The sequence below is a fragment of the Pseudorca crassidens genome, chromosome 8 (genome assembly GCF_039906515.1).
Source record: "Pseudorca crassidens isolate mPseCra1 chromosome 8, mPseCra1.hap1, whole genome shotgun sequence".
Classification (NCBI taxonomy): Eukaryota; Metazoa; Chordata; class Mammalia; order Artiodactyla; family Delphinidae; genus Pseudorca; species Pseudorca crassidens.
This window is the reverse complement of record NC_090303.1, coordinates 62,424,435-62,447,584: the sequence shown is the minus strand read 5'-3', so window position 1 is coordinate 62,447,584 and position 23,150 is coordinate 62,424,435. Positions and strand designations below refer to the sequence as shown.

At 39.1% G+C, this 23,150-nt stretch overlaps 1 protein-coding gene across 1 annotated transcript in view; it reads right to left on the bottom strand.

Annotated features, from left to right (window-relative positions):
• Positions 1 to 23,150, bottom strand: part of ITPRID1 (ITPR interacting domain containing 1) — a 201,258-nt gene that overhangs the window by 5,214 nt on the left and 172,894 nt on the right. The window contains 3 exon segments of the mRNA XM_067745595.1: positions 1,107 to 1,380; positions 1,415 to 1,572; positions 1,789 to 2,014. Of these exon segments, the coding sequence (XP_067601696.1) occupies positions 1,107 to 1,380; positions 1,415 to 1,572; positions 1,789 to 2,014 (658 nt within the window).

The following is a 23,150-nucleotide window of genomic DNA, read 5'->3' as shown; positions in this document are numbered from 1 at the left end:
TTGTCCAAGGATTTGGTGTCAGCTAAGCTTGAATGTGACTCTGGACTTAGGAGTTGTGGGAAGTTGGAAAATTAAACTCTCTCAGTTCTTGTTTCCTCATCTGTGAAAGAGGGAGGACTTGGCACATTTATGGCATGGATGAAAATGGGGGGTATTTGACACAGCATAAATAAAGTGCTTGGTATAGCACTCAGTAAATATTTGTGGAATTAACAGAATGGGAAGGTAACACAGAAGGCACCGAAGAGTAGGCACCCGGGAAATCGTAGTTGCCTTTCATTCTCCTTTGAACAGCTATAGTCCTACGTTACATGTGCTACCTTGTTTTTCCACCCTGTCTATACACGTAGTTTCATGTTTGATACTCTTTAATTTTTTAAATCAATGGCTAGCCTTGATGGCCTAGATTATTTCTGACCTTGAGAATTGCTGAAGAGGTTCATTGGAAGGACTCACTAAATGCTTGTTGATTTACCGGGAGCTGAACAGGGTTGGGGGTCCTTCAGTCCTCAGTAACCTCAATGTTCACTTTTAAACAAGCTTAGCAAAGGAAGACCAAAAGTTCCTCTATTTGACATGAGAAGTTCTATATTTAAGACCTGAACAATAATAAAATAGTAACAAAAATCGGTAACCACCGATGCTGTCATTTAATCCGAAAACGATCCTGCATCGATGACATGAATAGTCTCCCTATTTTACAAAGCAGGAACTAGGCTCAGAGAGATGAAATGGCTTGTGCAAGATTATACAGCTAAGTGAATACGAGACAGAATTTTCAGTTAGACTGAACTGAAGAGGAGGTACAGGTGCATTGATGCTTAGAACCTTACATATGAATGTACTGTCCTCTACCCCTCTGTAAAATGGGGGTGGATAATAAAATGTGCCTTCCTTCCTTCATAAGGTGACTGGAAGTATCAAATAAGAAGAAATTTGTGAGAATATATTTTAAATAATAAAACAGTCTACAAATATTAGTCATGATTTGAAATGGAAAGGTGTGTCCCGAGAGCTCACATTCGGAAGGGAAGGCTGAACTTTATCCCTGAGGTATTTATCGTTGCTGCGTCTGCTTCTCCATCTTTGCAGAGGTAAATACTGACAGAATACAGCTCCCTCACTGTGGTGTCCTGAAGGACTTTCAAAGCCTTCCTGAACTGGGCTTCCAGATGGTTATGTGAGTACGAACAGGGCCTACAGGCTGAAGACACAAAGCTGGGGCTTTGCCTCGCCCCGTGTCAGGGGAGATGGCGGTGACAGCAGACACCACAGTGGGCAGGCGCAGCTTGGCAGGGGCCCCCTGGGTAGATACCAGGGAAACATGTGTCTGCAGAGACAGATTTGGTGAGGGGCTGGGCCTTGTTACTTGGAGCTGAACAGCAATGCCAGGGCCTAGGCTCACATGTGTTAAGTCTGAACAGAAACATCATTGAGCTGTCTTGCTTCTGTTCCCAGTCCTGGTTCTGCTGTGGTAACAGGGTCACACGTAGTGCATTCTAAACTTGCTTCTCTAGAATCCATTCCCAAGACCACAGCACTCTGGGCAGCTGATGCCAGTTTGCAGAACATCTGGATTGTCACAGACTTGGAGCATTTACGTTAGCATCTGGAGGAAGGTTTCCCATCTCAGATTCTGCCCTAGGTGGTATTTGACCCAAAGCACTACACCTTGGCCTCACTTGGGGAGTATCGCCAGCCACTTAATCTAGATGGGGAATGGACCTTCCAGATGTTTGGACAAGGTCGCCTGTATAGGGCATGGCTTCACTGGGCTTGGGGACGTGCTGTGGGACAGTTTTTTTGCATCAGTAAGGCGTTGTTAATATCAGGACAGAGTTTACCGCCTTCTGTTCCTCTTGGGGCCTCTGAGTCAACATGAAAGGACTTGTCTTGAGCACGATCAATTCCAGGTGATCTCTGAGACTCACAGTGGTGGCTTTGTACATATACTGCCCCAGCTCGCTCAGGCCTCAGGAACCCATCCTTCACTTCTGTGATGTGCATCACCACAGACCCAGAGGGCAATCAGTGTAAAATTGAGTCACTGGTTTCCTGTTACAAGGAGTAAAATTGAGTCACTGGTTTCCTGTTACAAGGAGTAAAACATGAAACAAAGGAAGAGGAATGAACATCTCTTAAAACGAAATAACAATCTGATTGTGAGATGCATCTTCACTAAGGGGAAGAAAATCCAGAAGGGAATGCATATGCCTTAAATGCCACACTTAGAAAACAATAAACACCACAATTTATACATCTGTGTATATGTACTGTAATGGACAGAATGTTACATTCCCCTTCCACCATGCTATGTAAACATTAGGAGACCCAAAGATTCAACAGAAGCGTTGAAACTCGCTGAAGATGGACAAAACAGACTTTGCAACCTCTCACTTTTTCTATATTTGTTTTGGTGCAAGATTTGTGCCACAAGCTGTGAAGGACTCCCAGTACATCATTATTCTTTACAATTTCCAGATAATGTCTAAGCAATTACTATTCTGGAATGTAAGCTTCATATAAAATGGTTGCTATTCCCTTTCTTATAACTCTGGAATGAAATTATACGTTAGAGCACTAGAACAAAATTTCGGTTAAAGCCCATTTATTCGTATGCTGGTAGGTTCAAGTCAGTCTGGTCCAAATGAAAATAAACAACCACCAACATAAAGGGTCCCTAAAAAGTAGAGAGTGTGATTTCCTCTAAAAGGGATATAGTTATATTATAACTGTTACCTTTAGTTAACTGTACTTTGTAAAGCACAAAAAACACAAAAATAAACAAAAATAACCTCTGAAACTCATTTAAGTGAATTTGTGAAGAAACCAGATTATGAAAACTTCTCTTTGACGGTGAGATCAAATGGTGGAATTGGGCATATTTCTCTCAGGAGTAGAGCCTTATTTATCTTGTGTTTTAGAAGCCAAATACATGCATCTGAATCATTTTGAGCAAGTCGCCAAGAAAATGTGGTCCAATTTACAGATGGTTTCGTTTCTTCAGGAGGCTAAAAATCTTTCCTGCCTATAAACCACCTTTCTGACAACTCGATAATAAACTCTCAAAATTGAGTTTGCAAATTCTCTTTTTAAAATAATTAATTAATTAATTAATTTTGGGCTGCACTGGGTCTTCGTTGCTGTGCGCAGGCTTTCTCTAGTTGCGGTGAGCAGGGGCTACTTTTCTTTGCGGTGCACAGACTTATTGTGGTGGCTTCTCTTGTTTCGGAGCACGGGCTCTAGAGCTCAGGCTCAGTAGTTGTGGCACACGGGCTTAGTTGCTCCGTGGTATGTGGGATCTTCCCAGACCAGGGCTCGAATCCGTGTCCCCTGCATTGGCAGGCAGATTCTTAATCACTGCGCCACCAGGGAAGTCCCGGGTTTGCAAATTCTAACCATTCTCTTAGGGTTGTAGGAATTACATGATACAAAGGATGAGACATTGCCTAGTCCAGGATGGCTATGATAGATGATTAAGCAAATAGACAAATACAAATGTGCCTCGTTTAGCACTCCCACACCCTCACACCTAATATGTAATATGAAGGTTGGCATGACTTAGGGGAAGACGATATGGCCTCTGGCAAGAGTAACGGACTTAGTACCTGCACCCCCAGGCCAACCCAACCCAGTTCCTGAAACTATCGAGGCCAAGACAGGTAGAACTTCAGAAGCCTCATCACCTCCAATAGGATTTTCCCTATGCACTTAATATGCACAAGGAGCCATAGCTCTTCCTTACTCCACTAGATTGGGGCCTTGGCTTACCCCTCCCTTACCCCTTACCCCTACCAGTCCCTTTCCCCTAGCTATATCTTATTATTCAAACCCTTGCCTACTGGGCGGATCCTGTACCAAACCACCACGAATCCCCCCGTGAGTTTGTCATGCCCCCTAGACTGCTGATTCCCTCGTTCTGCCAATCCTGTAGCTCGGGGTGGGGGGTTAATCTCTCTAGAATGTATGCTACTAAGATCCAGTTTGCTCCCATAGCTGAGTCATCTAGAAAATCTGGAGCCAAGACTACTGGGTTAAGATTCTGACTCTCCTAGTTACTAGTTGTGTGGCCTTGGGCATGCCACTTACACTCTCTGTGTCTGTCTCCTCATGGGGAAAAGAATAAATATGCTGATGATATTGTTTGTGGGGTTGCGAAGAGGATAATATCCAATAATACATACGTGAAGAATTTATGTACATGGAAAAGATGTTGTAATTATATATACATTTTTACTGCAGAACATCATCTTAATATTATATTCTTTCAGAATTCAATCATTACTAATGTTATTAAATATCATTAATGAGTGTCATTATTAATATTAATATTTACTAGAAATTACCTTTTCTAGCACAGGACTGTCCTCACAGAGTTAAGATTTTACCCTCCCAAGTAGGTAGACCCTGCCCCGGGGAGGTTTGCTTCACCATCTCACGGGTGTGAAACATTTCTGCCTGGGAGGAGCGTGATGCTGCAGGCACTTTGTCCAAACAGTCACCAGGTGGCAGCATTACACCAACCACAGCACAGGGGAGTCAGGGCCCTGACAAGAGTCTCTGGAATGGCTGAAAGCAGTAAGAGAAGTCAACCTGAAGGGTTGCTCTTCTAAGCTGAGTTAGTGATAAAAGCTCTGAATCCTAAGTGGAAAGTTTTTACTTAATGTAGTCTGAGTTCCTAGAGGCTCAGGAAAAAAAAAAGCCTGTGGAATTGAAACATAAATGAGGGGAGGGAGAAAAAGAAAAGGAATCTTTAAGGGTGTGATGTATGCTGGAGTTGTGCAGAACAAAAGAAATGGTTCAACCTTAGACTGTTTGGAGTTCCCATCTTCCCTGAGCTATTCTACTCTACCTCTTTGCCAAGTTCTTCTCTCTTCCATCCTCCAATGGCAGAAAATTCTGTGACAGCTCCATGGTGAAGTTACATCTCAGGGGCAAATTATCTTAGAATTGGACTGGACATTACAGCTTATGCCAACTCGAATGCCTTTAGGAGCTGGGCAGGTCGCATAGATATGCGAAGCAGCAAGATTCAAGACGATAGGGAGCCGTGTGAATAGTTTGGACTCCAGAGTGTGTGTTCCCCTAAAGGCATTTAAAAAAAAATTCATTTGTAGGGCTTCCCTGGTGGCACAGTGGTTGGGAGTCCGCCTGCCGATGCAGGGGACGTGGGTTCGTGCCCCGGTCCGGGAAGATCCCACATGCCACGGAGTGGCTGGGCCTGTGAGCCATGGCCCCTGAGCCTGCGCGTCCGGATCCTGTGCTCCGCAATGGGAGAGGCCACAACAGTGAGAGGCCCGCGTAAGGCAAAAAAAAAAAAAAAATTAATTTGTAGAACAAACAAAACCTCTCTATGGGCCAGTCAGTCCCTCATGTTGGAAGCCTGCATGGTGCATCCTACCATCCAGTGCAGGAGTACCTTCCAGAACATTCCTTATAGATGGTCATCTAGCTGGTGTTTGCCCACTTGTGGTGACACAGATCTACTCTTGTGTACTCAGAGGGTATCATACCTTTTAGAAAATGCCTTTTCGTATTGAGCCAAATCTACTTTAGCACTTTCCATCTGTTGCTCATACTTCACTCCGTGGAGTAATACTGGACGTGTCTAACCCATTTTCCCCCGGACAGCTCTCTTGTACTCTCCAGGCCCTTTCTCCTCACCTTAAATCTCCCCAGATCCCCTTAAATCAGCCCTCAGAGGGCAGGGTCTCCAGGCCATTTCTGTTTTGTATTTTGGAATAAGCACTTAATAATGTTTGCTGTAAAACTGGGCGCCCAGAATTCGATTCCGTGACTGGGACATGGTCTGACCAGCATGGAGTGGAGCAGGACTGCCTTCTTCCTTCTTCTCGATATTTCTCTTCTGTACACACAGCCTAAGGTTAGTCTAGTCAGAGGCTGTGTTTGCAGTGTTGGGTTGTACTGAGATCAGTCTCTATTTTGTATTCTCACAGATTGACCTAGCTAGCTTGGGACCATGTTTTCATTCAGTCAAGGATGATTCTGACCTTCATTCTGAAAGCTATTTGTGTTATCTATGGCTTTGAAACACATTCTTGCTGTGGGCCAAGTCACAGTTAATATTCTGAAGAGAACAGGCCATGAGACAGAGCCAGGCAGGGTGCTCTACTGCAAAGCCCCCTTCTTCCATTGAATGCATGTTCACTGGCCCTGCAGGGCCCTGTGCTGCTCCAGAAACTCCATGGACACAGCAACAAAAGTACCTGGCCTCACACAGCTTATATATATATATATATATATATATATTTTTTTTTTTTTGCGGTACGCGGGCCTCTCACTGTTGTGGCCTCTCCCGTTGCGGAGCACAGGCTCGGGACGCGCAGGCTCAGGGGCCATGGCTCACGGGCCCAGCCTCTCCGCGGCATGTGGGATCTTCCCGGACCGGGGCACGAACCCGTGTCCCCTGCAAAGGCAGGCGGACTCTCAACCACTGCACCACCAGGGAAGCCCAACACAGCTTATATTTTATCTTGACTGAATTCTATAACTCAAGAAAGGCTGACAATATTCGTGACTGTGGCAGGTACACCTGAAGAGATTTAATTTTTCCTTCTATGCCAGCAGGCTGGAAGCAGAGGAGTTTCTATCCCATAAAGATTTCTACATAAGGATTTGATAACTTCCATTAGCACCCTGCTGACATTTTTGTTTCAATCTCTTTCTTACAGCCTGGGAATCCTTACTTTTCCTTTTTCCTTTTTCCTCCTACTCCCCTCCCTCTCCCTCACCTCCTCCCTCTTTTGTTTTTTGTTTATTAGTCCAGGTTTAGCAATTTCTCCTTTGTTCTTTAGTCAGAATAATCTTCCTTCATCATTCCAAAAATAAAATAGCTGCATCTCTAAAATCAGCTTCTTTTTGGCTTAATATCATTAGTTATTTTTTAGCATTATAGAAGTAATATATAGCAGTGAAAAAAATTTGGAAAGTGAAAAAACATAAAAAAGAAAAGAAAAAATACGTATAATCTAACCATACAGGAAAGTTACTATAATATATATCTACTTCAATCCAGTACATTTTCTTTGTGCACATGTATATGTATGTTTTATAAAATAATCATCCTAACATACATAGTATATATTCTGCTTCTTTTCACATAATATATTGTGAATTTTTCTCTGTCAAAAATTCCTTATAATTTGTGTGTGTTCATATGTGTGTATTTGTAAGCACATGAATTTCTTTTTCAGATTTTGATATAATGATTGTGCTACTTGTATAAAAAAATAAGTAGATAGGTTTCTCTTTTTTTTTCCCTATGCTCTCAAGCAACGTAGAAAGCTTAGGTAGTATCACGTCCTTAAACTTTTTTTTTTTTTTAAGAAGATGTTGGGGGTAGGAGTTTATTAATTAATTAATTATTTTTGCTGTGTTGGGTCTTCGTTTCTGTGCGAGGGCTTTCTCTAGTTGTGGCAAGTGGGGGCCACTCTTCATCGCAGTGCGCGGGCCTCTCACTATCGCGGTCTCTCTTGTTGCGGAGCACAGGCTACAGACGCGCAGGCTCAGCAGCTGTGGCTCACGGGCCCAGTTGTTCCGTGCCATGTGGGATCCTCCCAGACCAGGGCTCGAACCCGTGTCCCCTGCATTAGCAGGCAGACTCTCAACCACTGCGCCACCAGGGAAGCCTGTCCTTGAACTTTTTAAAGTGCTCAGCCATAAAACCACTGATTGTGGTGCATCTTAAAAGATGAAATTCTTTGACAACTTTTAATTTCTACAATAGTTATTGACATTTTTGGATTCCTACTTCTTGAATTAATGGAAATACTTTCTTTTCTTACTTATTTTCTAATGTTGTCAGTCAAATAAATCATTTGTTTTCATTCTACAGTCTCTAAAAAGAACAAAGACTAAGTTTCTGCCTCTTGTCATAGCTTTGGCTTTATTTCATAAATTTTTGTATGTACTTTCTTTTCTTGAATTCTACTCTATCTAATAATAATAATGTTGGAATTCTTGTTTTCTTTTTGTTTACTTTAGCATACTTTTTGGTATATTTTGCCCATTCATTTTTCTTTTAACTTTTCTGTGATTCTTTATTTTAAATATTTTAAAATATTTTAAAAGGTTTTATTTTATTTAAAACGTTTGAGTCTTTTCCTTTGTTAGATCCATTTATTATATCTATAACCATTTTCATAAAATATGATCTTGGTCTTATTGTTCGTAATTTTATGTTATCTACTTTTATAATTGTGATTGATGTAGTAAGCATATGGCATACGTGATGCAAATCTTCTCTCTCTTTTTTTTTTATTTCACGGTATGCGGGCCTCTCCCTGATGTGGCCTCTCCCGTTGCGGAGCACAGGCTCTGGACGCGCAGGCTCAGTGGCCATGGCTCACGGGCTCACCCGCTCTGCGGCATGTGGGATCTTCCCGGACTGGGGCACGAACCCGTGTCCCCTGCATCGGCAGGCAGACTCCCAACCACTGCGCCACCAGGGAAGCCCTCTCTCTTTTTTTAAAAATAGGCTCACTAATAGTCCATGCTGGTCTTTTCTGCTGAGCTGGGATTCAGCCTCAGAATATTTATCAGTTCAACATTACTAAAGGTTAATACTAATCAATGAGAATTGGGACATAAGTTATAATCTATTTGCTATTCTTATTGTATTAATAAAGACCATAACTTCACATTTAAGCTGACCTGATTTCAAACTGCATCATAAATAGCTATCTCAGAGACTTAATCGAGGATTAAAAGAGATAATGTAAAACACTTAGCCTAGTGCCTGGCACTCAATATTTGTTAGTATCATTAGTATGATTAATTTCCAATGATTATTCTTTTGCCAGGTGGACTATATTTTCTTAGGTTGCTTTTTTACTCTGGTAATTCGTAAGGCATATAGTGTGTTTTTAAATTTAATTAGTGGTAACTTAAAAAGTTCAAACATATTTCACACTGCGATTTTCAACATCAAGAATTATACATGTCTATTGACTGCCCAATTAATCAGTATTTGTTGATAATTTTATTTTCTTCTGCATTCAGCTTTCTTTGATATGATCTAGGATTTTAGATCTAGAATGTTGTTGTTAAATTATTTTTTTCATGTGCCTTCTTTTTAAGAATTTTCATGACATTTGGATTCCGTCTGTATAATTTACACTTCCTTCTACTTTGCCTTGCTCGTCCTCTTAAACAGGATTTCCTCATTCGGTAGGCTGGTGTACATCTTTGAGAAAGAAAATGTGAGTGCTCTACTTCCTGAGAGTTTGCTTATCTGAAATGTTGCTTCACAATTATATGACAACTTAAAAAGGTATAAAATTCTTGAGTTGCAAAATATCTACTTTAAAATGAAAATGATGTGCTCTTATCCTCTGGTTTCTGCTGAGAGGTGAGTGTGAAAAACCTCTGTTGGTCTCATGGTCTGACCATATTTTAAAATATACATTGCTTCCTCTGGCATCTTTTCATACCATTTTTTTAGAAGCTGTCATGTAACACACCACCTAAACAATAGTTGAAAAGGACATTTTAGAGTGAATAATCAGAGGGAGTGACTTATGTTTCTGTGCTCCCTCCTCCCCCCACAAGCTATGTTTCTACCCATAAGGAGAAGAGGCCAGTGTGCCTGGAGCTAAGTGGCATAAAGTAATCAGGGGATTGATCATGAAGAATCTTGGAATGAAACAAAGTAATTTTAATCAATTAAATTATTTCTGAAACAGAACATTTATATGAATCTATAAAGATTATATTGTTTCAATACACATATCTTCTTTGTCTACATAGATACTTGTTTATTAGATATTCTTGAGAAAAAAGGAAGGGGCACAGAGGCAGTTTTGAATTGTAAACCTGCATTCATCATTCGGGAAGAATGTAATGAAAATTTTTCATTTGGAACCGGTGCTTGTCTCATATTTGAAAATAGGAGAATAGAAGTTTCCAGGGCTAAATGAACAACGTCGCCATGACCATTTGAGACAATAGGTGGATTACAAATTTTGTGATACCAATTTATATGAAGCTTTTAATTTCTGTACTGATTCAACTACCATAGTTGTGAAGACCACCGGTCCAAATGTTTTTTCTCTTGCGAAGCTGTCTGGGAGCAACATTATCCTTGCTTGACTTAACCAGCTGATGGGCGGCTGATTATCCCAACTGCTCAGACAGCAAGAGGCAACAGTCCGTTTACACGGTAGCCTCCTTCATCAAAAGTAACAATTTAAGTATCCAAACTGCATCTATTTTTCTTACAATTATAAGTAAAAACTGTTTCTTAAAAATACAATTCTTAAAAATGTAATAGTCCAGGATGAAAAAGGAAAAAAAGTTTGGAGACACCAAGCTGGAGAACTAAAATTTTCATCAAGAATCAGGCTTATGATTTTCATCTACGTACATTCTAGGGGACAGATGTAGGAGTGGTGGCTACATCGGGGGCAAAGGGGAAGCTCTCTGGGAAGCCACTTGTGTGTTGGTTAGTCTCCATTTGCCCTTCCTTACTTTCACTGCTGCTACTCCAGTCATTTTTTGCCCTGTCTTTCCTCCACGTTTTCACTTGTGTTCAGTCAATGGGAGGAACTGGTAGAGATTGAAGGGCAGGAGAAAGAACACTGAGTACTTACTTACCACCACTTCCTTCGGGGTACTATTTGAAAATAGCTGCACTCCTTTACGGTGAGATCTCCAGGTAAAGTGTTTTCCTTCTAAAGCTTCCACTTTTACCAGGCTCCAGTAACATGATTCTTTCCCACTGTTTTTTCAGACTTAGGAGTGGTAATGGCTTTCTGCTCTTCCTAGCCTAGGGGTGCTTCCCCACCTCTTATTTGTTCCTTGAATTCAGCCCACCTCAGTAAATAGTTCCTTTTCAAACCTCTCTTCAGTTAAACATTTTTGAATATGGTATTGCTTTTCTGAGTGAAACATCCAGGACAATCACCCAGATAACTAAAAATGCTTTGCCATGGCTAATCTAGTATTCTCATAGCATTGCATCTTTTTATTTTATTTAAAATTAAAAAAAATTATTTATATATTTATCTGGCCATACTGTGTGTGCAATCTTAGTTCCCTGACCAGATATCAAACCTGGGCCCTCGGCAGTGAGAGCACAGAGCCCTAACCACTGGGCCACCAGGGAATTCCCAGTATCTTTAAATTTTAATCCTAATTAATCTTTATTTATTTATTTTTTTTAAAAAAGGAGGTGTGTGTTTTTAGGGACCTTAACCCACTGAAGCTTGTTGGAAAGATGGACAGAGGATTGAGACCCTGCCCTCCGTATCTGTCATATTTAATCCCTTTCACCTCTTTGCCTTGCTCATTTTGATTTTTCTCTAAAGAATGTCTTTCATGTCACTCTTTGTTTTTTGCACTACCAATGTATTTTTTACTACTTCAAAATCATTTTAAATTCTGGTAAAAATTATTTTATATATTCTCATTCATTTACTTGACAACTATAGTACTAGTTGGCTACTCTGTGCCAGGCATTGGATGAATAATGGAGAGACCTGAAAGACACAGACCAGGCTTTGAGGAACTTGTCTAGTCGACAAGGCACAGGTTATGGGTAAAATAGACGGTAAAAAAAAAGGCTAAAAGTGCCTTTTAATTGAATTTGATAGCAATAAAAAATACCCCCAGAAGATCTTTTTCAACATATGTTTTAGAAACACATAATTTATAAGACGTGCCTCCTAAGCAATGAAATAAAATAATTTGAAAGCTGATGACTAGCCACCATCTAGAAAATAGCTTGCTATATTTATTTATTCATTTCCAGAAATATTTATCTATTGAGTGCTTACTGTGAGTTAGGCAGTGTTCTAGATTCAGGGGATACAGTGGTGAATAAGATTGTGTCTCTCCTCGGCAGAAGTTCAGTCAAATGTTCTGAGAATGAACTCTGAGGACGTTGGTAGCCCTTACAAAGAGTAAAATAGCCTTATAACAGTCTTTGTACACTTTAAAGACTAAGTCCTTTTATCTGCGGCTCCAGCAGCACTGGCTCCTCTTTAAAGCATGGTTTCACTGACACGTGTAAACTATTTGGATTCAAATGCTAAAAACTATTCAGAAGAGAAATCCTGAATACCTACTACAGGGGGAAAAATCAAGTGAAGATGCTGTATGCAGTTTTGTGATATTCATGATAGCAAAGGGAAGCATGATAACAAATGAGAAATATAATCATGGATCTATAAATAGTGAAATGCAAACACAAGTATATTAGAAAAACTTATTTCTACCTAGTATCACCAGATTAGTGATGGCAACTGAAGTATGATTAATGGTGGTGCTCAGAACGAGGTTACACACCCAAACTTAAAGCATGATTGTGGTCACAAGGTGGCCTATTTCAAATTGACTTTTCTAAAGGAATTATATATCTGGCTTAATTTCAAGCAAGCAATTTTAATATCTTTTGTCACACAAAGTATATTCCATTGCTTTATGTGATGTTATCATTCTTTTTTCTGGTCTTTGCTCTTACAAAAGGAAAACCAGAAGATGCACAGCAGTAACAGATTTTGAGGCTGAATTCTTTTTTTCTTAGAAGGACATGTTTTTGCCAAGTTTGCAACCCACTTGAACTTCTGTTTGTTCTTTGATTTTAGAATAAACTTGGGTTCCTTTTAACATTGGGAAAATTACAGATTTTGCCATAGACAAAGAAGTCTAACAAAGTTTACTCAAGATTTTTATCATCACCAAGTATCTGTACGTAAAGAACCTTCTTAATACAATCATTGTAGCTGAATCTGAAATATAGTGTCTTAATTCAAGGTGAAACCATTTTATTTTCAATTAAGCATTCATAAAATAACTTTGTAAAGGAAATATTTTTTAAAAGATATTCTAAGAAAAGCTTACTCTAATTTTTAATGGTTTGAAGAAGAGCTTGCTTTATTTAAAAAACTACTTGATCATTTGTTTCCCCAGCAAACATGAGTGTTTGCTCTGTGCTAGGCACTGAGGTAAATTCTGGGGATTGAAAAGAAATCAGACATTATTCATGCCATCAAAATGCTATTACCTGCTTAAATTTACCTTTACACATATCGTTTAAACAAAGAATAATTTGGGAACATGTTACACAGAGAACTGGTTAATCATAAAATAATCAGAATTGAAGATTCAGAACTGAGAGTCTTGGGTCTGGATTTGTCACTAATCATCACTGGCATTGGAACAAGTCACTAACCTCGTGGGCCTTTCTTTCCTCATATGTAAAGTATGAGGATTGGCCTAGAAATGGAGTTATTAAGCCTTCCATTTTATAATGACAACAATTTGATTGCCTGAAATAACCATAACCTCATGCCCACCCCTGAATGTCTGAGCATGCATATTGGCTCAACACGGTCCACCAAAGCCTACCAAGACATGGAGAGGGTAACTTGCATGTATTTATAGACAAAGAAAAGGAGGGAAGACTAAATCTATTTTTAAAAATAAATAGGTTATTATGGTTAATATATACAGATTACAGGTAACATGGGCATATTTTAGAAATGATAAGAAGATGAAGGTGAACAGGGAGTCAGAGAGGAGAGCAGAGAGGATTTCCTCTCTCAGACATACTACAAGGTGGTGAGCAATCAGGTTTCACAGAGTGAATCCTGAAAGGCTTTGTGTTACCCACTCCCTTATGACACGTGTGATAAAACATTTTATCTGCTTTGGCTTCTAATGAAATGCAATCTGCACCAGCAAAACTCATTTTGTAATAAAGTTACATCCCAATAGGTTATTTGCAGCACAGAATTTGGACAGGACATTCCAACCGGAGTCAGAGAAATCTGGGTTTCGTCCTGAGGCCAACACTTGCCAGTTGGGTGAACTTGAGCAAGTGACTTAACTTTTATGAGTCTTGGTTTCCTCATTCACAAATTAGAAATAATTGTAGATAAGTCTTTATACTCAACTATAATTATGGGGTACTACGTTGTAACCAAATTAAGGAAGGGAAGTTTCTGAAATCTGCCTTTGGCCTTTCTTGACTCCCTTTTACTTTCTTGCCTCAAAGCCTTTTCTAACATCATCTCTACCTTCTCCAAGGAAAAAGGAGGACCCCACTTAGAAGCATTTTGTCTCGGAATTAGGCTATGGAACAGCGAAGAAACAAATATTTGTGAAACTTGGGTACAAAGAGTTGGCAAGACCCAGATACCTCTAGCAGTGTTGTGTATCAGAAGCAAAGGGCACGAGAGGGATCCCCCAAAGAATAATGTAAACTTGCCTTCTTTCCATTTCCCCATAAACGGCCCTATTATTTGTTATGGGATACTGGTCATACTGGGGAGAGGGGCAAATTGGGTGGTGATTGGAGAGATACACATAAAACAGAAAAGTTCTTACGTTTGAGGAAATGGTTACACCTTTGGTCTGGATACAGACTTCAGCGTCCTTGCTTCCATAACACTAATGGGTACCAAAAAGGCATATGAGTCCTAAGGGTCTGCGAGCCAGATGTCTTCTGTCTTCTCCAGGCTTTCTTAGGATCCCAGGGAGGCCACAAGTACATGAACTGTCAGAAGAGCGTGTACAATTTCTCTAACAACAGTAAATATGGTGTTTCTGAAATTATTTCCCCACCATTTCCCTTGCTACAAATAGAAAAGGAACTTTATTTTCTTTCCCTACAGTGATTTGTGCTAGAAATAAATTTAAGCACCTTTCTTCTGAAGTTAAATATTCTTTTCTGAAATTCAAATATTTTATCTTCGCTCTGTCAACCAAGTTTACTGAATTTATTTTAGGTCCCTAAAGTACTGTGGGAGCAGGAATAGGGCACAAACATAAACCAGAAAATTACAAGAGAATATGGTGATTGTTTTCCTTAGAAGATGGGACATTGAATTATTTGTAAGGTAAGGGACTTGTCTAAAGAGTGACTGTTAATGGAGTCCAATCAGAATATGTTTCCTCTGAAATAAGTTTGTCTAAACTCTGTTCTTTCCACTTACAGTGAAGTTTTCTTCACAAAAAGCAAGACGATTTAGATTTTATATTGATACACATTTTCTTTTAAGTAAACTGTTGGAGATATTTGGTTATATCTCAATGCCCCCTCTTGTGTAACTTAGAAATGCTTAATATTGCATGGAGGTATGATACCTTGGCACTCTGAAACTTAAGGCTAATTTTATTATAGGTTATCAATGAAATACTTGCTATTGAGAAACTCCTTTACGTAAATCATCCTCTCTGCACGGGTCTATCACTTTTTAATTGTTGGTGTTGTCTCCATTCTAATTAGAGCAGTGCTTCAAATCTACTGTGGTTATAGGAGTAATAATAGGATTTTCCCTTCTCTAGGTTTTTCTTCCTGAAGGATGCCAAGTGCTTTAAAAATTGAATAAGTTGATAGACAAATTATACTGGGATGAGCACACCTACCAAGGATGTGCAACCATCTCCAGGGTAGCTCCCTGTAGCTGTTTACTACCTCACAGTGGTGCCTAGGAGCAGTTGATTAAAAAGGAAAGAAGAATGCCACTTGGAATATAAGCAACAGGGGGTTTGAGGGAGAGGAAATATAATTATCTAGATTGGAATGTGACCAGGACAACCACACCATATATGCAAACTACTAAGCTTAAAATAATTCCTTTTATTGATGGAGTAATCAGATTTGGAAAGGCAAAAAGTAGGCAGGAGAGGTCTGGGAGTCCGACAGTTGTTTGAAAGACAAGCTAGTGTTTTTACACTGCCAACGTATGCATTTTAGAAACCTTTTTGGTCTTGTGTTTTTTGTCTTATTCACTTGTACTAATCCTCACGCTGTTTCTTGCTTTGGGCACAGAGGAAATCAGAAAAAAGCCCATTGAAAACTACTCTCCCAGCTATCTAGGGAATCTACTATGTGATTTAAGGCACTAGCTATTTTCAAAGCTAAAATAACAGATAGTGCCTGTGGAATCAGAGAAGATGAAAAATTGGACCTTTGTCAGTGTGTGGAAGGGGTATGTTAAAAAGTGTATTACCTCCTTCAGTTCCTAGACCCACTCCACATTCCCCTGCTGTTTTTCCTTGGAACACTTCCTAATAAATCACTTTAACATGAACCTTTTACCAAGGACTGTTTCTGGGGAACACAGTCTAAGATAAATGGTAGGGATGATTCATAAGTGAACTCTCGAACATAATGTTAAAAAAATCTAATTATTGAAAGTCCAGTATATGTAAATATTCATCACAGGCCCTGAAGGGCTTATCGTAAATAGAATAAATGAAAAAGAAGTAAATTAACAATAATTTACATTAAAAAACCCAAGAAAGAGCCACAATTGAAAACCATGATCGATTCAAGGTGATGTTACTAATATGTTGATAACAAACCATAATTCTTGAAAATTGTAAAAATTCCAAAAATTTACATGTTTGTATGTACAGTAGGCATAACGTTGTCTGTACAGTATGTACAGTAGGCATAACGTTGTCAAAGCATTGTGTAGCATCCAGGCCTCTTTACAGAAAACTGAATTAGAATTCTCAGTAAACTCGAATGTACCACTTGTATGAGCCCCTAATTAGTCACTTAGTATGTTACTAGTAACAGTCTGGATCATATCTGAAAATGAAAGTCTGTGTAATTACACATACTTTCCTTTTAAGAATCAAAGAAAAGACTTCCATTTTTTAAATCAGTTAATGTCTCATTTTTCTTAAGAGAGTACTAAGGACTATCTATTGATAATCACTTATCATGTCTTCATATCTTTCCATAGAAATGACAGAAGAGGCTTTACAAATGACTTTCAAGATGAATCCACAGTAATAACTACAGTGCTAATAGCCACTATTTATTGCTCACCACTACTGTTTGTGATATTCTGTACACATTGTTTCTGATCCTTACAACTGCCCAGTTGGGTAGATTTCATCAGGCCCATCATAAAAATGCAAACATTGGGGTTTGCAGGCCTCAAATAACTTACCATAGGTCACACAAAGAACGTGACCTGACCTTATGTTCATGCTTTTTCCATTAAAGCACACATATCAAATCTTTGGTATTTCACCAGTCAGTCCTGTATCCATGTCCAAAGAAGGAAGGAGAAAATATTGGCATTTATTTTCTAAGGGCTAAATTCTGGATTATGGTGATTTCTAGAGTTTTGCTAATCAATATATACTTTCCAGAAGCCACTCTTATGCTCCTTAAGGAAATTAATACAAAATTAAGCTGAACTAAGTAACATTCTCAAGCTTACAGCTTAGAGTTTAAAAAGAAATAGCTGTTTAGTCACTTGGCTGATGGTGATACAAAACGTCAGCAGTGGACCTGAAGTGAGGTCCAGTGTTTATTCCTGCCATTCTACTTCAGGGAATAAGAAACGACATTCCAGGGTTCCTTGTGATTTGAAAGTATAAATGGAATTTCTGAGTCAGGAGTTTTCTCAGTGGTTGTTTCTGAAATAGGTTTCAAAAAAAACGAGCAATGAATATTCTAAAATCAGATGACAAGGGTGTCCAATCCCTTCTCCTCAGAGAATCTTTCCTACCCATCTAACCAAATATAACTCCCTGTGCCAGGACATTCTATACTCCATTGCTCCATTTTATTTTTTCATAACCTTTAAAAACATCTAAGATTACCTTATTAGTTAATTAATTAATTATATAAATGTATATTTATTGAACACCCATTATGTATCAGGATCTGGGTATGTCCTAAGGAACTGGGCATACAGTATTGTACAAAACAGAGAAAATAAGTCTATGCATGAGATGTGTACACCTATTAATTTTATGTCATCTCTTCCTTTTGTGGAGACTTTGTTATTTATAGCTCTGGACACATAATAGGTACTCAATAAATATTTGTTAAATTACTAGAAAAAGTATAAATCTGCAAACTTGCATGCAGTTATTTTTTAAAACAAGCTATTGAGCTAAAGTTGAGTCTCTCTTCCCTTCCATACCCTGCTCCCCACCAAAAACAACTAGCCCTGCTCTTCTCTTATAAAGCATAATTTTATTGGAAATATTTATGAACTGACCTCTCCATCCCCCTTACTTTAGATGCTTAAGAAAATATTGGAGGTTATGTAGGTATTTTAAGCATTTGATGGTTTGGACTAAATAACAATCTGAAAGTCCATGGTACCTGGAGTCGAGGACACTGGATGGTTATAACGAAGAGGTCTCTAAATTTTAATACAGATGACCTGAATTCAACTTCCAACCTTGGTGCATACTAATTGGTTGTTTTGTGGCAAATCACTTAACTCCTCTGAGCCAAAGTTTAGCATCTGAAAAATGGGGATAAGCCTGACTGCTTAAACTACTATACTGGTGACTGTAAGGAAAAAACTTATGAGCTAGAAAAATATGAAGCTCTTATTAATGGCAAGAATAACACAAATGTAACTTAATGTCATAAGAAGCCAACTCTCAAATTCAGGAAGGTTGAGAATGCTGTCTGGCATACAACATAAATATAAACATAACCACTGAATCTAGCTTTACATGGAAACAAAACAGACTGCTGATCATATGGGGATTTAAAAGAAGGATGGCCTTAACCAAGAATATCTTTGCTTCTGGTGTGTCTTACTACCTGATATTCTACTAGTAGAAATGTTTCAATCCATTGTTACTGAATAATAAAACAAATGTAGACTCTGGACTAAAATGGTAGAATGAACACATATAATTTTTTTCTTTGCAAATATCTTGCTAAAACTGTAGTGAAGAAATTTGTTCATATAGTAGCATCTCGGACATGGAATTGTTAAACCATCTTTGAGAAATGTACACCAGGACTTGTTCATTAGGTTGGCAGCAGAGGGGCAGAAGGAAGTATAAAAGGGAGGGAAGTATGTGGATGTGTTCCTATTTATAAATATATATATATTTAAATGTTGAGCCTTCTTTTAATTTATTTATTTTTATTTTTGGCTGTGTTGGTTCTTCGTTTCTGTGCGAGGGTTGTCTCTAGTTGTGGCAAGTAGGGGCCACTCTTCATCGCGATGCGCGGGCCTCTCACTGTCGCGGCCTCTCTTGTTGCTGAGCACAGGCTCCAGACGCGCAGGTTCAGTAGTTGTGGCTCACGGGCCTAGTTGCTCTGCGCCATGTGGGATCCTCCCAGACCAGGGCTCGAACCCATGTCCCCTGCATTAGCAGGCAGATTCTCAACCACTGCGCCACCAGGGAAGCCCCCTATTTATATTTTGATGATAACCATTGATGTGTGTGCATCTCTTAGCTGTACTATAGGAATATATTGTTAAGTAATTCAAGGGAAACATACCTCCTTGCTAATACTTTAATAGTTTAGATCAGATAATGAATCCTCTTTAAAAAAAAAAGAAATTTGTTTTATTACAAACACATAAAAGGAGAGAAGTACTTCTGGAATAATGGAAAAATAGCCTGCCACACCCCATTTCTACATAAAAGCAACAAGAACACTGGCAAAAATGGTCAATATTAACTTTTTCAGAACTCTAGAAATTAACTCAAGGCTTGCAACAACCTAAGGAGCATTTATTCAAGGAAAAAAAAAAAAGCTGGATATAAATAAGAACAGTGAACTCTGTGGCATTTTAACTTACCCTAATCCCATCATCCTTTCCCCAGCTCTGCATGAGCCTTGAAAACCAGCAACCTTGGAACAACAATAGATGTGAAAATCAGAAGACTTAGCAGTGAGTGGTAGAAGCAGAAAAAGGGTGAACCTCCCAGAAAAGCCCATCCCTGGAGAACTGTCACTAGTTGACCTGGCTGGCAGCTCTCTGACAAAACCCCATTCACTAAGCTTGTCTTTATTTGATTTGACTCACAGGTCCTTAAGTGAGGAAAGCCACATCTTCAGGGCATTTGTCAAAAACAACCAAAGATAATTGTTTAACATTGCAGCTACCTGAGATGGCGATACCACTTGGGGCAAACATGAAGCTGACTAATGCCCACAGAAGACTCTGAAAAGCTCCAATATATTCCTATGGATCTAGAAGGTTGTACACATGTGCAAGGTTGTGTGCATGACAGGAAAGATCTGAGGAGACCCCAATCTTTCACCTCGGGCTGACCTTGAGGCTCTGAACAAGGAGGAAGTGAAGACTAGGCTGAGTTGTATATAGTTGGAGCACTGAAGCTGTGCTCCAACATATCCACAGAATCCATCAGCAGTGCGTGGGAGATTTATTTGTTCAAGGCTCTTAAAAAAAAAATCTGCCCAATCATTAACTGACCACTAAGCTATCTTGAGTAGAGACTTCAGTGACTGCACATGACAAAGAAGACAGACTTCACAGAATTAATCCAGGGAAGTCACTTTAAAACAAACCAACCAACCAGAAACAACAACAAACTATCATAACAATAAACCATAGGGAAACTCAATAAGATCAACAGTTAACTTCCAATCAGAGACCATGAAGACCAGAGGCTGTGGGATGACATTGCAAAGCACTGAAAGAGAAAAGAATGCCAACCGAGAAACTCTATATTCAGCAAAACTGTCCTTCAAAAATAAAAGACAGTTTAAGACATTCACAGATAAACAAAATTGAGAGAACTTATCACTAGCAGACCTGCCCAATGAAAAAAACTAATGGAAGTCCTTCAAGTTGAAGTGAAAAAACACTAGAGGGTTGGTGATGCTAAGATATCCTAAAGTGACAACTGTGCATTAGGCATTAAGCACCACCATCTTGTTGATTAGAAAGGCACACTAAGAACAGAGTTTTGTTTTCTGATTATATATCTTTTTAATCTAATGAAATCACTGGAGGATGTTTTCTGAAAAAAAAAAAGGGGTACCCAAAGAAATAAATGAGTTCTAGGAAAAGGATAATCCAACCCAAAAAGATGTAGGAAAAAGAAGGTGAAGGAAAATCCCTGAGGATGACAGTTTCATAGCAGGCTTAGAAATCATTCTACCTAGAGGAAAAAAAAGGATGGAAATTACCATAAGATTAGATGCCAAGAGTAAATTTAAATTATTAGATTTGTTAGTTTACCTGGCGTAAAAATTTATTTTATGAAAAAATATATTGAGAAGGTATTGGAAAGTGTAGGAAGAGCTGGTAAGGTACATAAAAGAAAATAAACAAAAACACCTTGCCCAAAATATCTTGGTCCATTCTTCTATTCAATATCTCCATGTAAACTTTCAATTTCTCTGATAAAATCCCAGTTGATATATTATTTGATACTAATGCTTGAAAATAGTAGTCTGATGGGCATAAAATTTTTTTATTCTTCTAAATTCAAAGTTTTTATCATTATCAAGTCAACAGAAGTCCATACTACTGCACTACATTATCTTTGCAAAAATTCATTTAAGTGACATTGATTTTATTTAAGCCTTTAGAGCCTGGCCATCATAAGTTTCTCCATCTCTCTCTTTCTCTAGCTCTCTCTTTCTCTCTCATATCATTGCTCTATGTAAACATTTAGATAGGGGCTTGATTTTGCCTTTTTATCAAAGGCAGGGATACAGCTCCTGAGAAATCTTTGTTGTCTCATTCATCCATTGAAGAAATACTTTCTGAGCTTCGAATAGGTGTCAGATCTCCCACTAGATTACCAAGGTATGCATGTCAGTGTCTTTGGACTGCTAGGAAATCACAATTTATTCACGTTATCATTAACAAAGAGCAAATACTGGTTTTTGAAATAGTCATATTTTTCAGGAGGCAAGAATTTATACTAATAATATTGCCTATTAATACAATAGGAACGATAATGATAGAAACAGAACTTTGAATTTCCCTGTAGACTGCATATTTTTAAAAGAAAGTCATTTAATGAAAATAGAATATTTACAAGTTCACATCATGTTATATTTTATTAAATAAATTTTAAATCCTATTGGTTAGTGCATCAGACCATGACCAAGGTGAAACTTGTGCAATTGCCATGCAGGTGGGCAAACTGCACCTGCTGAAGGAAACAGACCATGTCAGATATCATCCTTGAAGTCTGTGTGGGCACCAGAAGCAGACTACAGTTGGCAGCAGAAGAAACCAATCAAATTCTCAGCTGCTCTAGCTCTGAGCCACTCTCTAACCTCTCTTCCCAGGGAGAAGAACCAGCCTCACCTCTGGTTTCAACTTTCCCAGGGAAGACTAAGAGGGGGAAATGCCAACTCTCTTTCTAAAGTGAGGAGAACAGCCAGAATAAGGTCAGATATGGAAGGAAAAGCCCTAATACTCAAAACCTCTTCTAGTAACAGTTTCCTTCTCATTTGCTCAAACTTTTCTAGAGCCTTGTGCTTACCATACAGGATAATGTTTGCTACACAAGACAAGTACTGGGATCTTTCTTCCAACAGATTCCTGAAAAGAAGGTGGGAAGCTATGATTTTCCCCTTGCACTCCCCTAAGCCATCGATCTTCACATCGATTTCATACTGCCTGGGACTTTTGGCAAAACACAAACTCCCTTATGAATGGCCTAGTTTCTTGATGCAATATTCACCTTGAGTGGTTTTATACTAGCACTTGGCCAGTAATTAAAGGAACCTAGAAAGGAGTGGGGGAAAAGTGGTGGGGCCGAGCTGGGGCAAGAATAGGGGATAAACCGTATGATTAAAAACATCTGAAACACCTCCTGTCCTCTTTACCTTCCCTTTCTTCCTCTTTTTTTTTCTTTTTTTGCCGTACGCTGGCCTCTCACTGTTGTGGCCTCTCCCGTTGCGGAGCACAGGCTCCGGACGCGCAGGCTCAGCGGCCATGGCTCATGGGCCCAGCCGCTCCGCGGCATGTGGGATCTTCACGGACTGGGGTACGAACCCGTGTCCCCTGCATCGGCAGGCGGACTCTCAACCACTGCGCCACCAGGGAAGCCCCCCTTTCTTCTTCTTTGGTGGCTTCTATCAACCACCCTTGGCCACACCCTTCATTCCTTCCATAATCACCTCTCCAGGCTCAAAAAAGGGCCTGTGAGAGACTGATTTTCTAATCCTCTTCCAAAACAACCTGTTAGGCTAAAACAAAATAAAGGATTCCTGGTTTCATATCTGCTATAAGCTATCCTCTGAACAAACCCTGAAACACATCTCGTTAAACAAAAAGTTCATTTTTCTAAGGGGCATAGAAGAGCATGCTCTTGTTCATTTTCATCTAGCATAGTTCTGTGGGGAGTTATATAATAATAATAATAACTGTTATTATTAAGCCTGAATTTAAATAAATAAACTGAAC